The sequence below is a fragment of the Plodia interpunctella genome, chromosome 12 (genome assembly GCF_027563975.2).
Source record: "Plodia interpunctella isolate USDA-ARS_2022_Savannah chromosome 12, ilPloInte3.2, whole genome shotgun sequence".
In the NCBI taxonomy this organism is placed as follows: Eukaryota; Metazoa; Arthropoda; class Insecta; order Lepidoptera; family Pyralidae; genus Plodia; species Plodia interpunctella.
Genome location: NC_071305.1, coordinates 5,243,729 through 5,258,937, shown reverse-complemented (window position 1 = coordinate 5,258,937; position 15,209 = coordinate 5,243,729). Strand labels below are relative to the sequence as shown.

At 36.9% G+C, this 15,209-nt stretch overlaps 2 protein-coding genes across 2 annotated transcripts in view; one reads left to right on the top strand and one right to left on the bottom strand.

The window, feature by feature from the left end:
- Positions 1 to 10,475, top strand: part of LOC128674471 (sortilin-related receptor-like) — a 37,152-nt gene extending 26,677 nt beyond the window's left edge. Inside the window, exons 17-32 of the mRNA XM_053752992.1 lie at positions 23 to 235; positions 605 to 929; positions 1,453 to 1,679; positions 1,889 to 2,047; positions 2,437 to 2,603; positions 2,948 to 3,063; positions 3,586 to 3,809; positions 4,156 to 4,393; positions 4,741 to 5,004; positions 5,367 to 5,502; positions 5,827 to 5,932; positions 6,446 to 6,571; positions 6,960 to 7,096; positions 7,223 to 7,434; positions 8,503 to 8,688; positions 9,046 to 10,475. Of these exons, the coding sequence (XP_053608967.1) occupies positions 23 to 235; positions 605 to 929; positions 1,453 to 1,679; positions 1,889 to 2,047; positions 2,437 to 2,603; positions 2,948 to 3,063; positions 3,586 to 3,809; positions 4,156 to 4,393; positions 4,741 to 5,004; positions 5,367 to 5,502; positions 5,827 to 5,932; positions 6,446 to 6,571; positions 6,960 to 7,096; positions 7,223 to 7,434; positions 8,503 to 8,688; positions 9,046 to 9,107 (2,898 nt within the window). The 3' untranslated portion in view covers positions 9,108 to 10,475. The remainder of the gene's footprint in view (positions 1 to 22; positions 236 to 604; positions 930 to 1,452; positions 1,680 to 1,888; positions 2,048 to 2,436; positions 2,604 to 2,947; positions 3,064 to 3,585; positions 3,810 to 4,155; positions 4,394 to 4,740; positions 5,005 to 5,366; positions 5,503 to 5,826; positions 5,933 to 6,445; positions 6,572 to 6,959; positions 7,097 to 7,222; positions 7,435 to 8,502; positions 8,689 to 9,045) is intronic.
- LOC128674373 (uncharacterized) lies at positions 8,968 to 14,839 on the bottom strand. The gene is made up of 9 exons (XM_053752868.2): positions 14,056 to 14,839; positions 13,459 to 13,955; positions 12,830 to 13,168; positions 12,581 to 12,722; positions 12,263 to 12,401; positions 11,757 to 11,865; positions 11,224 to 11,363; positions 10,598 to 10,739; positions 8,968 to 9,108 (listed from the first exon to the last, which is right to left on the bottom strand). Exons 1-8 carry the CDS (start codon positions 14,685 to 14,687, stop codon positions 10,605 to 10,607), a joined length of 2,133 nt encoding a protein of 710 aa, XP_053608843.1. The 5' UTR covers positions 14,688 to 14,839; the 3' UTR covers positions 8,968 to 9,108; positions 10,598 to 10,604.
- Positions 14,840 to 15,209: the final 370 nt, after the last annotated feature.

Below are 15,209 nucleotides of genomic sequence, written 5' to 3'. Positions count from 1 at the left end.
AACTAATAATCTTTGTCTCCAGGCAATTGAAACAAAACCGTTCAACACTGGCAGTGTAAACTGCATGGCGGATACATTCCGTTGCGGCAACATCTGCATACCTAACTCCTGGGTTTGTGATGGAGAAAGAGATTGCACTGATGGAGAAGACGAGGTCGATGATAAATGCAAGCATTCTACGTGTGCGCCGTATATGTTCAGATGTCCTAGTGGGAAGTGCATCTTCAAGTCTTGGGTGAGATATAGTAATTACTCGCCTAGGAATGAAGCTCTGACTAATAATCATAATAATATTGTAATCAGTGTTACAAATAAAATTATAAGTGGATAAATAGCCTCATGTGGTTTCAGACCCACATTAGGACCACTCAATGTCGATACTCGTGGTTTTGGTACGACACTATTAAGTCATAAAAAATCTTGACAGCGAATAGAATCAAGTAGTCGGTCAAAAAACAACCAATTCTTAAAAATAATAAAGACTTCGTTGTTTATGAGTACCCCGGAATTTGAGACGTCACGGTCACTGATGCACCTGAGAACACGGCAGGATGAGAGAAAGAGAATTAAAGACTTAACAGTCATATAACTTAATCTTCCTTAGGTATGCGACGACGAGAACGACTGCGGCGACGCGGAGGCGTCCGACGAAAAAGGTTGCAACGGCACAAACAACAACTCGAAACTCCTTCCGCACCCGACCACAGAGAAGCTAGACTTCCATTTGAACAATGGAACGTGTCTTGATTGGATGTTCAAATGCGCCAATGGGAACTGCCTGCCGTATTGGTGGCGGTGTGATGGGGTGGGCGATTGTAGCGACCATTCGGATGAAATTGGATGTGACTTTGTTACCCCCACTACGAGTACACCGGCGCCTAAACCAGCGCCTGGGAAGTGTGGCCGGAGTCAGTTCACTTGTTCTGATGGTTCGTTTTTATTTTTTATATTGTTTTCTTTATAATTCTGTTTTTTTAATTCACTAATATTATGCAGATTTGATTATTTTGTTTTAAAGGATATATCTACTAGTAAGGTGGATTATTTCCTAATTAACACTCAACATAATAGTGTACATATAAAATATATAATTGGTAAACTAAGCATAAAGGCAATATTTATTTTTATAGAAACGACCTATTTCTTTTAATCGAGGTTGTTATTGTTAACACTGGTGTCGGATATTACCAAAGCTACTTTACATAATCACTTAAACCTTTCTCATGAGTCTGCACGAAAATCCGTGCAGTAGTTTTTTCGTTTATCGTGTACAGACAAACAGACGCAGCAGAGGACTTTGTTTTATACAAGTGATATGAAAATACAAAGAAATACGACGGTGTCTCACAACGTCCACTCGTACACAAATGTCTATATAATACAAATTCCAACAACGAATTTATTTAATGTAGAAAACTGGCGAAACATAAAAATGTCAACAACATTCGTCAGGTACGTGCATCCCGCTGCAGTGGGTGTGCGACAGCATGTCCGACTGCGCGGACGGCGGCGACGAGAGCAGCTGCGCGCGGCGCCGGCCTCGCCCGCGGCCCGCCGTCTGCGCCGCCGACGCCGCGCCCTGCGCCGACGGCCGCGGCTGCGTGCGCGACCACCAGCTGTGCGACGGCGTGCCGCACTGCGCCGACGGCAGCGACGAGGCTCACTGCACGCCTGTACATGTGAGTATAGCCGCGGCTGCGTCGGAATATAGGACGACAGAAACTATAGACTGCGTGCGCGATCTCGCCACGCCATACAATAGGATATGATGATGCCAAAATAATCCCACAATCAGGTCCCTGGAAATACAAATAGACATTTAAATTATAGATATGTAGAAATCTTAGCAAAATATATAATGGTCAATCTCTTAATTTATTGTCAACAGCATACTCCCACCGAATGCGCTGACGACCAGTTCTCATGCGATGAAGGCACGCAATGTATAGCTCGTGCGTACGTCTGTAATGGCAGGGAGGATTGTTACGACGGCACTGATGAGGTCAACTGTACTAGCTCGGTCACTGACCCTACGCACGCCTATCAGGTGAGTTAGAAATATAGATACAGAGGTAGTTGATAAATGCTATGGTTTAGCGCTCTAGGCAAACAGTCGCAATAAAATTGTCTTTTAATGAAAACACGCAATGTATTGCGCGTATTTCTGCTATGGAAGGCAGGATAGTACATTATTCATTTAAAAATAATTTAGTAATTTGATTGATGAAATAGTAATCATTGTTACGGTTAATTAATAATATCCACACTGGGTGCTAGGTTATGAATTGAAATTTGTAATATCGTATTTACATCTTAAAAAATCTCAGAAATGACAAGACATAAGGCTTTTTATTGTGCTGCACGTTGCACATGCAACTGTGTTTCTAATATTTAAAATAAAATTCAGTATAATTTAAAAATTAAATTTGTGTCCAGTTCCTAAGCATCGGCGTGGACCAATCATCGATCAACGCCACCAGTTTCCTGATCTCGTGCTGGATGGCGCAGCAGAAGATGGTGCTGTACAGCTTCCTGCCTTCCATCGCGAAGGTCTCCGACGGCGTGTGGACCAACATGACCTGGACCCACGACAGCGTCTACAGGTAGGGCTTTTCTTGGCTCCGTCCATTATTCCGGGATGAAAGGTATTTAAGAGTACATGTATGTAAAATTTCAAGTAAATTGTTTGAGTAGATAAGAGGTGAAGCGGTAACTAAAAACAAATAAATAAACATATAAACTTACTTTCGACTTAATAATATTAATTATTATTGATGATGATTATTATTATGATATTAAGAGTCCTGCTATTTAAAATAAAAATTGAGAGTAGTACACGATGATTTGATAATTGATACACCAAAAATAAAAATATAATCTAGCTTTATCTTCTTAGAATAATATAACACTTTCGAGTTTATTTTATTTAGTGGTTTGATCTTTTCAGGTTTACGGGTTTGGAGCCGTACACAAACTATAACGTGACATTCTACATACAAGACAGCAAGTCCAACCGCACTTACCCGTCTAACAAGTATGTCAACACGACCACTGGTGAAGGAGGTAAGAAGATATAATATATCCATTTTTCCTTCCTCAAAGTCAATCATAATGTAGTTTATGTACATCAAATATTATGGCTATATATATAATAACAACTGAATGTGTTGGTGAATCTTGAGCTTCTTAGAAATTTTTCAAAATATTTTTTCTAAGAAATTCTTAGACGACCTGCGATGAGGTGGGCCGACGAAATAACCAAAGTCGCAAACGACAGGGATAGATGGCGTATAAAAATAGAGGTTTATGCTCGGGTAGAACTTGATTTGATGACTTTTACAAACAAATTCTTAAAACGTAACCGTAGCATCGTTTTGTTTTCCACCTGTCGTTTTATCATCAGAACTAACTCCGAATTTGATGAATATCCAAATGTTTCAAAGACAATTTATTTTCAAAAACTTGACATTTATATTATTTACAAGGTGTCAAAAGAAAACTCAATCCTACATGTAAATACAACAAAATCTGATGATATTGAATCCTGATATTTTTTACAATATCTCAATGTACTATTTATTTCAGTGCCCTCCCCCCCGGTCCACCTAACAGTCCGCCAGTTGGTGGGCAGTCGAGTCCTAGTAATCTTCGACAAGCCGACAGAACCCAACGGCATCATACAATCCTACACGCTGTACTTCGCGCCGCCTCTGCCGCCGATATCAACTATTATAATGGCTAATAATAGTGACACCATCACGCAGACGCTCAGGGGATTCTTCAAGCCGGATAGGAAGTACTCTTTCTGGGTAAGTTTTATGATTATTTATGTTATTCGATTAAAACTAATGTCAGCAATATATACGGGAATACCATTCACAAGTGAGTAAAGTAAATAATATATTTTATTTTCTTAATTTTTTATTCTGAAGAACATTTACATAATAAACGATACATTATGAACTTATGTGTCTTAAATTTAATTAACAATGAATCAATCGGTCAAACTGTTGTTTCGAAAGTACATTAAAGTTGCATTATCTACGGTCAAGAGTCAATTTTAGGGGTTCAACGGTATTTAATTTCTAAATATTATAATAGCTTGTAATTTACGTTATTATAATCAGACTTTTCCGTCCGGCTGGTTTGTTTCAGGTAACGGCGACCAATCACGTGTACACATCCAAATCGTCCGAAGTGGCCTACCTGACGTTCGACGACGGCGGTGACGTCGACGACTTGGTCAACGTCAGTATGTCGCACGTCAACGAATCTTCGGTCTATTTGGAGTGGCACAAGATCAGGGGGGTCGAGGGGTACTCTGTGCAAGTTCGTTTGCCGTTACTCTATGCGAAGAGAGAGGAGATTACAACGAAATATAATAATATCACACGTAAGTTTTGTATAATATAATATCATTTGAAGTTGATCATTGGTTTTGATTTATTTCTTTCGAGTCAAATGTTGGTCGCGCCGTAGACGCCGTAGTCGAGGCATATGACGATTGTTCCTGTCCGATATTCGACTCAATATCCTCCTGTGAATTTCGTACTAGGCGACTAAAGGATATGAAACTTTGACAGCAAAAAGGCAACAACAACATCCATAAAAAGAGTCTTGACATCAAGCAGGCGGTGGAAATTACGACTTTACAGTGTCATACCATTTTGTCACATTATTTCAATTAGTACTTCACGTCATTATATTGTTGCAACAAGTTAAAAAATTAATTGCATTCAGTGAGCAACCTTCCTCTGGGCGTGGACATGGCGATCGACATCCGCGCCTTCAAAGACAAGATATACGGCGAGCCATTCACGATCCCGCTGCGCAAGCCGGGCATTCCGGACGAACAACTCAACTTGACCGCGATACTGCTCAAGGAGAAAGGCACGTCTGTGCACTTGCAGTGGAAACCGCCCACTGCGGATAGGTACAAGAATAGGACGCTGCAGTATGAACTGCATTACACTAACGCTATGAAACCTGGTGAACTGGTTAATGGTAAGTTTTATTTGGTATTTATTTAAGTTTATCACAAAAATGTAAAAAAGTTTTTTTATCATTCTTCTCAAACAGTTGGGCACAAACACGCAAGTAAGTTTGGTTTGGCATCCGACTTTTTGGGAAGAAATTGAGAAAATACTAGGAGTAAAATCTATCTATGAAAAGGCGGACTTACTTTCTCTTCATATTACTAGTGTAGATTTATTCGATTTTATTTAAGTTTATAACCTTTATAAGCTACAATTGTGTAAATTAAATGTAGTTTAAAATTTACTATATTGATGTAAACTATGTAACATAATACCGACATGTAATTTCTATATACACTACCTAATCTAAAATCTCTTAATTTCTTTCAGATAAGAAAATAATAACCAATCTGACGAACGCCACAGTGGAGGGGCTCAATGCGTGCGAGAACTACGTGTTCGCTGTGGGAATCCTCGGCGGGCCGCTGTCCAAATTTGTGGAGATGGTCACCAGAGAAAACCCCAAGTAAGTCGATTGATCTATTAATAAAGAGGAACATTTTTAACAAACTACGTTTTTCCCATTGCAATACCAAATCAAGGTCAAGATTGGTTGATAAACACCCAGTATTGCCAGCCACTTGGACATAGCGCCCTCATTTATTTATTTCACGATATTGCCAGACTTTCTCTTTCTCATTATTGCATGTTCGATTGCAAAATTTGCAAAATATAGTTTAATTAAATAATGCGGCTTGCGTCTGGCGTCCAGAACAAGATGGATGTCGTACGAGGCAACTAAGGGATAATAAGCCTTGATAATAACATTGAGATTGTTTCTTATTTCCAGAGCTCCTGTGAAGAAACTGCGCGCACAATTCACCGAGGAACAGTCAAGATTGGACATTTACTGGGACGCTAACTGCGACGTGCTACGTGAACCTATTACTTACAAGGTCTGTGTTTGTAAAACTTATAGAACACACGCTTTTACGTCCGCCTTTTAATTCTGCGAGGTTGCTGGCATTTACAAAACAAGTTTGTTTAATTTTTGGAATTTTAATAATTTGAAACCAACTTCGGTAGACATTGGAATTGCTCCACAAAACTCATTCCCTATAATGACACCCCACACCCATTTCAATATTGATTATAATGCGCCCCGGGGCTTCGCTCCCGTGGGAATTTCAGGATAAAGAGTACCCTATGTGTTATTCCAGGTTATATTCTACCCGTTAATCAGATTTCATAACAATCGGTCCAGTGGATTTTACGTGAAAGTGTAACAAGCTTTCGCATTTGTAATAATAGGATATATATTTAAAATTAATATGTATTATTAATCAATAAACGGGCCATTCACGTCTGATTTATTGACAGAAAAGTTATAGATTCAGTCTACTATAGATACTAGTCTAGAAAAATGTTGAAATACACCATTAGTAAGACGAGATATTTTATCATCATAGTTGGAGATAACAGAAGAGACGCGCCACAAGACGAGCCGCTACGAGCTGCAGCCCAGTTCAAACGTTTCGCTTCAACACACCATCGTCAACTTGCCGCCTGGAGGACGTTATAATATCTGTGTTAGCGTAAGTAGCTTCTTGTTCTTGTTCTTAAAATAGACTATGCTTTGTCTAAGCTAAAGTATGTTTTGTCTCTTTTTGTCAATGGCTAATATTATAAAGTGCGATAGTGACAAAACATATTTTAGCTTATATTTTTTATTAATAATGAGGCTAGTTTTGAGGCCCTTCTAGTAGAACATTAGTGCCAAATTTTTATAAATTTATTTTATTTCTTAGCTAGTGATAAATAATGATCTTGACATATACCACACTAGATAAATAATTTTATTCGAAAGTATTATTGTTTAAGTTATATCACCACGAAAGTAATTTTTGGCGGTTTTGGCATTGTGATTATACATAGGAAAGGTTCCATGTAGGCCGAGATATAAAGTATTTTGTGCAATTCCAGACGGAGGTAGCAGATTCATCTAAGTCATGTGTGAGCTCCCGCAGCGTCCGCATCCCGGCGCCGCGCAGCCTGCTGGCCTTCCATCCGTCCTCCGGCCACGTGGTGGTGGCCTGGACTCCCCTCCCCGACCAGAACAAGTTAGTGCCGAACAATGGAACCATTATTTGTCATTCTGTTCATGAACTCTAAAAATGAGCCAGCAATCTTTTAAATTTTCTTTCACTTTTATAGGACACAAATAAATACTTGCACTTGATTTCCAGATTCAAATACCAAGTGATAGTGTCCAGAAAGGAGATCCCAGACGACCTGGTGCACACGAACGAAGATATGACGGTGATAACGTCGGACACCTCGCCGGTGCTGGTCCCCGTGCCCGACGACATTGACGGGCCCCTGTATGTGGGTATGCGTGCTGTATCGCCTGAGGGGTACTACAGCGACATTACTGAAGTACACGCCATACCTATGCAAGGTTAGTTTTGTACTGTACTTTTGGGTTTAATAAAAAATTTGCATTGTTATTCGTTGATTGTCTGTTGCGTTGTGGCAGAAATTTGTGTTTAGCTTATTCACTATGAGTAAACGAAGTCATGACTTCTTTGAACAGCTGCAACGCACGCTGTTCATTTTTAATTTTGGTGTTGTGTTGTATTTTCATCAGTAACTCGTGTGTTTATTTCTTTACTTTATTCAAAGTAACTAAAACATTTTTCAAATGTGTTCACTTTGCCCCGGGGACTGGCACTTATGTAAATATACATGTTTAAAATATTGAATTACAAATATATTTTAATTAGTTACTAAGTATTTAGATTTTACTTGTAATTATCTTAACTTTCGCGGCGATAATAGCGGGTAGGTTGTACTTCATGAAAAATGGAAACCTAGTTAACCTAAAATTTCTCACTTTAAATTTGAGGAAGTTTCATACAAACTTTCATCCCCTATATTTGCCTCGAGAGGTGCTATTGCTAAAATCGAATAAATGCTTATAAACACAACTGTAATTCGAAAAAGTTTAATGTAACTAATTTTTCGCCCTAGGGGTACAATTTTCAAAGTCCAATATATGTATGTTTTTACTAAACACAAACGTAAACCTAAAATGTCAGGTGTCTCAATTAAAATATAAAGAAGTTTCATACAATATTTGTCACATAATTTTCACTTTTAATGGTGCGATTTTCAAAAGTCAAATACATTTATATTTTCTACTAATCATAGACGTAAATTCAAAATTGTATGTGCCTCATTTCAAATATGACGAAGTTTCATACAAACTTCCACCCCCTATTTGCTTCATTAGGGTAGGGGTAGAATTTTCTATATTTTCAATTTTTGTAATAAATTAATTTTTATATTTACTAAGTAGAAATTTCAGATTTTTTGCAGATGCCTACAGCAGAGTAGTAGCTATATGTATGGAAAATTTCACCCTGACCGATTGAGTAGTTTAGGCTATGCGTAGGTAGATCTCACCTTTGCATTTTACTTATATACCGTAATACAATAATTACACATTATCGTTATATAATTTTAGCGTCAGACTTCGCGGATCAAGAGCCCACGAGCAGCAGCGCCACGGCGTGGTGGGTGAGCGGGGTGTGTGTGGCGACGGCGGCGGGCGCGTGCGCGGCGTTGTATTGCAGGCGTCGGCGCCGCACGCTGCTGCTGCACACCACGCGCTACGACAGTCGCCGGGGGCAGGCCACCATACCCGACCACGGTCAGTAGTGGGGTGGACGTACAGACAAAAAGACAGACTTCCGTATTTTTTATATCAGTACGGATTACATCTGATCCTGAATTATTGGGGAGTTAGAAAAAAAATAGTTTTTTATTTTTCTCAGATTGTAAATATTTTTGTCCAAATATTGATCAAAATTGATCTAGTGGCTTGAAAATTCAACAGATAGTTTGGTACATTTTATGGTTAGAAAAGTTAATGTCGCCACAGAGCTCACGCTAAAAATCAAAATATACCGATCAAATGAAATTTATTATTTACTAATACTATTAGAAACTAAATATAATTCAACAATTTCTGATATTAAAAGCTAAATTATAAAATATTGTTTTGCAGACGACGACGACGTGCCGCCGATTCAAGGTTTCTCAGACGACGAGCCGCTGGTCATCGCCTGAGCTGAAACAATGTGATTTATCATAAATCTCTATCACTGGCGTCTACAAGATATGCAAACTTCATAAATGGTTCTTTAATATATTAGGAACGTTCAAGAAAAATAAAATAAATCTCATTGTAAGTTTTCTTTGTCAGGTAAATCTTTTTATTTTTACTTTTTTTTATATCGTTTAAATGACAGTGCAGGATTCACTGGCTGATTATAATTAAACTATGTTTAAAAAAAGTAATGACGTTACGATTCAAGTCTTCGGTACCTGTTTATTTTATGCAGTTTGTACATCCTATTACGTCTGTGTAAATATTTATGAATTTAACGTGATCTTGTCATTGTGGCTTTTTATTTTATCGTTGTATTTGGTAGTGTTTTCACATTATTACACGTGATATAAATTTGATTTTGTTAAAATGGAAAGTATCGAAAACTAAAAGCCAAAAATGTCAGTCGATATCGCGTAGGGTAATGAGGTATAATTTTTATTAACATGATATGAAGATGAAATACCCTGGTTAATTATCATTATAAAAATCATTACCCTCATATATTTTAGTCGGATCTCATCTTAGTTCCATTTATGCGTTACAGAAATACATTTTTTAAGGGTTATTATAGAAACACTCAGTTAAATGATATGTTATTTTTTTTAATAATACAACGAGAAATAAATTTATTCGTTCAAGAGAAATGTAGGCATGTACTATGCCCACAGTATTATTACGTTAAAAAGTATGTGTATAGATTATATAGTAATTTCCTGTGTTTTTTTTTCTCTAATCAATTTATTTGCTTACATGGTAGCATACACATAAAAATATAATTTCTTAACGAATTTTAGTCTTTTCAAAAAAATAATGACTTTTGCTTCAAAATATTTCTGTTTTCGATTGTTTTTCTAATTTGTCAAATGTAATATTTTTTTAAAAGTAAATAGTGTATAAGACGCGGGCGAAAAATTGTGGGGAGTGGAACACAGGGCCAACTGGCTGTAAATCGTAAGACTTGTTATAATGTTATGTTTTTTACTTTATTTCGCTTGCTCACTCGTTATAAGTAAATAATGACCATAACTATCTCATCGTTGGGTTTCGACGCCAAAGATAATAATTTGCATAAGTACAATTATTTACTAAATCTTAAGTCGGAAACTTCATATTTCGTGTTGTAGATCTCTACATTCCCATTGTATTTGTGAGAAGTATTTTTAAGAATTAGTTCCTATAGGTAACATGTTTAGTTCCGCGTCATTCGACTGCTTAACATAAAAGTCATTACGTATTATTTTTTAAATTAATTATCGTTATAAAACAGGAACGTGCATACGAAATTATAAAATATGAGAATAAATTATACTTGTAAAAATGTAAAATGTTTTTATTTTGTACGCTACACATTTATTCCTAAAGCAAACACGAAAGCTAACATTGAATCTTACATTGAGTTAATGTAGAGGTTGTTTCCCGATAGTTTATAAGCCCAATAGATGCTAACACGACTATCACCTGGTCCCGAGAAGAGTGTCCAGCGCTTGTGCAGGCCAGCCCTGCACTGGCAGCAACACGAGCACCGCGTGGCGCCACACCGCCACGCCCGCCGCCGTCTGCCCGCACATCAGGGCGCCGCCCACGCCGGTCTGTACAGGATATTACGACAACATAATGTGAATTAACTATTTAATTCGGCAGTATTAGATTTCTTGACTTCGTGTTTCGTACATGGGCCACGGTCGAAAAACGGACACGCTCAGACGTACTTGTGAAATCACTAGGTAGGTTGTCAAAATTCCGTTTTTTAAATCGGTTGCAAACTTGCTCTATTGTCACAGTCTATTGTCTATGACCTACATAGATGCACGCGCAGAATATTGTCACGTGATTTTGTGATTTTTGCACGAAAATTTCATCACTAGGAAAATATTTATAATTTTTATGATAGTAAGCTAAAATAACACATTTTGCGTATTTTAAAACACATTACATAGAACTGTCAAGTAGCCAATAATTGTTATTGTCTTGGGTGGCAGCATACAGCAGACAAGCTATCATCGAAAGATTTCCAATGAAAGTAATCGATCAAACTGTTTTGGCGGGTCTTTTCGATTAAATAACCCTGCTTACCACAGTTCCTCTAGCTTGCACCTCAGCACAGAAGGCTCCGCTCGGCAGTCGCTGGCCGGTAGATTGGTTGACAAGTCGAGCTTGGCACTGTTGCGGTGTCAGTACGGTAGCTCGTTGCCAGCGAGAACGGTATCTGATGGCTGATTGTAAGAGTTTTAAGTTCATTCTTCGACATTAGTAAGTACTGGGAGTATGTTTATTAAGCTTATAGAGGCGAAATAACAGATGAAATAGTCTTCATCGGCCGTTTCCTAATAGATCCCATACTCCCTCCCTTTACTTCCTTCTATTGTTGATAAGAAAATGTATTAGATTTGACTAATTTTTCAACTTTTTCCAAATGAAAATTTAAAAAACTAATTTTGGATTTTCCTGGTACAATTAGGTGCAATTTTTTTAAGTGTAGGTACGTTAACTGTTTCTCATCGTTAAAATACGGTGTTAGAATACCTAGTTATTTCTTTAAATGTTGCAATAAATAGCAAGTGTCAAAACTTTTAGTACCTATTTTACGATTAGAAATAAAATTGTACCTTGGTCATATCCGCCCCACCCGTATATAAAGCAATCGCTGTTCGCCTTCGGCTCTCCAAGACAAGCTGGCTGCACGTTAGTGGTTAGCTTCAGGGGAACGTTCCAGTGCTGATTACAATACAAAAATTAACTAAGTATATTACAAAACATACCTAAACCTTATGTTTTTTGATATCCTATAGGCACAGAATATATAATACTTTTTAGACAAGTGTCGTGGATTTCCACTCCAAACCTCTTTAATTCACATTATCAGATTGCATTCACGGCTGTTTTATAAAACAAACCTTTTGAAGATTTGGAAGATTCGGCTCCGATTTTATGACCGGCCGCCTGTCTGACATTAACAATCTTTGGGACTGCTGTTGTTTCCTATAAACTGTCAAGACTATATCCATGTAGCCTCATACGATATTTACGGGAAGATTTGAAGTGGGTTCTAGGGCGGGAACCAAACGCCTCCGAACAGCTATTTCCACTGTTAGGTACCTTAACTGTTATTTACCAGTATCGCCAAATCGTGTGCCAATTCGTTAGGCTTGTACTGAGGGTGTAGAAGAATGCCTGTGATTCTGTATTGGGCACTGGATCTATCCCTCAAATCTCGTAGACCAGCCACCAAAGTCAGTTCTCCACTTGGCCTCCTTTGAATAATAGTTCATATGTACTCGTAATATTACATTAAGAAGTACATAATTATTGTTTAGATTTTTTATTTTAACTTTATTTAGTGTAAGTAAATGTCTTACATTATTGAAATAACTAATTGTATGAAGATTCTATGACAAAATAAATGAAGATTGATAAAGCTCAAGTTAGTTACCCATAAACACAGTCAGCTGCAGTCAGCGCAGCGCGGGGGTGCAAGATAGTTGCATAGCAAAGAATGAACTGTCTTCTCTTTGATAACACCACCAAACCTAGCCACGGATGCGAACCGTTGTCAGAATTGCCTAATTGCTTGCCTATACAATACATATAAAATAGTTGAAAAATCTTTAAAAAGTTACATTGGTAATAATTGAATCAAATAGATGAGATCAAAGGAACAAATTAAGTGAAAATTGCTCACCATTTCTTGAAACAAAATTTCCGGTAACTTTTCCACAATTTCTGAAAATTTGTTTATTACTTGAAACAAAGTCTTTATTGCGATTTTCCGTACTCGTATCAGCGAATACTGATTCTTTACTGTTTTCCTCGAACACGCTTTCAGTACTAATTCTCTTTGAATTTGAATAAAATTTGTTCTTGGTTCTTGACAAATTTATGAGTTTGAAGCCTTGGAGCACTTGGAAATCCGGATTTGATTGGTAGCTGATTGTGTGGCTTTCAGGGGCGTAATTTTCCTCACTGATAGTAGAAAGTTTCAAGGGCTTTCCGCGTTTGGGAAATTTGGAAGTAGTGGTGTCTGAAATCAATTCAATTTGTTATTAGACTTGACCTACTTTTGATATCATAATTTTATTTTTCCACGCAAGTTACTACTAATTTGATGAAAATATTATTATTATGAATCCAGAGGCACGACTTTGACGCGGTCTTACTTTCTTTCCGAAGTTTCGTACGTAGATGGGATTACTCCCGGTTTTTCACGATAGTTAATGCATGCATCGAAAAACTTGACTTTTACATTATTGTAATTTTTCTACTTAGGTATTTTTTAATTATACGGCAAGTACTCAATGATAATTGAACTACCTCTTCTCGGATCTATTGTAGAATAACCAGGAAGATCATCGTCGTAAACATCATCGTATGAATTTCCGCCATATTGGCCCCTATTGTCATTAACTGGCCACCCTGGCCGGCTATGATCAGAGTAAACTCCTAAAAGACCTGGTTTTGGCAATTCTACAACATAATCTTCATCTTCATAACAATCATGTTTTGTGATTGTAGTACTATGTCCAGTCGACTTTATCTTGGCATTTTTTATATTCCAATACGGGTCTGTATTATAGTCTTCATCACCATCATCAGGAGAAACTATTCTGGGAGTAGTATCCTTTTTATTATCTGCTGAAATGCCATATCGCCTTTTCACTAATACTTCCCTTTGCTTGTTTGTGCTATCGCTTTGTTTTGATCTTTTCTGTCTTTTATTACTAGGAAATACTAATTTTGAGGACTCTTCTTCTATCAATGGAAATATGCAACAAATAAATTGGCCATCCAAATGCGTCGCTGAATCAATTCTATAAATATTTGAAGCATTAAAAATATTTGAATTATTTTCAGTTTATTGTAAGAAAAAAAATTATGAAAATTATTACAATATTAATTTAAATTACCTACCTGTTAGTTTGCTTGTATACAACGCCGTTCTTTCGATAACACTCCTGTTTCTTCATGTAACTGCAAATATTTTCGGATGTCATTGTTCCCACTTTATTTGTAAACTCCATTTTATCTTTAATGGGTTGTAAATTTTTATTAGGCATTGGAATTTTATTAATATTATCTGGTCCTTTATTCTTCGATAATAAATAATCCTCGGGAAAATAGAACTTAAACTCGTCTTGATTCTCTGCTTTAGTATTTTTCGTCTTTTCAACGTTTTCTATTTTTTGACGTTCATCAGTTTTGATTTTAGATATAGTACGTTCTATATTGGGATTAATTTTATCATCTGGATATATGATTCTCTTATCTTCATTGAAATGAGTATCGATTTTCCATTTTTCATTTTGATGATTTGTTTTATCTCCCACAGTTATTGAGCTTATTTTCGTATTGGCTTCATGATCGTCGTCTCTAAATATGATTTTGGCTGATTCGTCCGTGTCGAATTCACTAATATCTTCAATTTTCGGTGCTTCAACATGTTTCACATGCGGTAAATTGTCACTTAACCACCAGAATTCTCCATTGATCTGTGCTATTATTAATTTTGATGTTAGAATCAGAATTAATGTTTTGGCAAGCATATTGTCGTCTGCACAGTGGGTCAGTATTACATAAAATGTGCAGGATATTGTTGCGACAATAATGGTGAGTCCTGTTGTATGGTGTGCTTGTTTGAAGTCGATTATGTAGTTGGCGATCAGTGCGTGCTCACACGCCCTATGATTCCAATTTGCAGGCAAATACTAATACAGTTTTTGTATCGGTATGTATAGGTACATACCGATGTACAATCCGTCAAGGAAAATTGCAATGACCTATTAATATATGTATATTTGTGTCATCAACGAATACTTATTTATTAAATAGCTTTGACTGCTGAGGAAATATAAAATGGGTATCATAGTATTAAATAATAACTAGGTATTTATATGAAATTAATCTAAATTATTATTATGAAACGATTGTTGTTAATAATCGTAGGTATGTAATAGTTATATTATTAATAAAATTCTTCAATCTGCCTTTATACTTAGTATATTTAATTTTATGCGTGACTATACAGTCCAAGCATTATGAACTCCATAATGTTGGAGTTGTATACA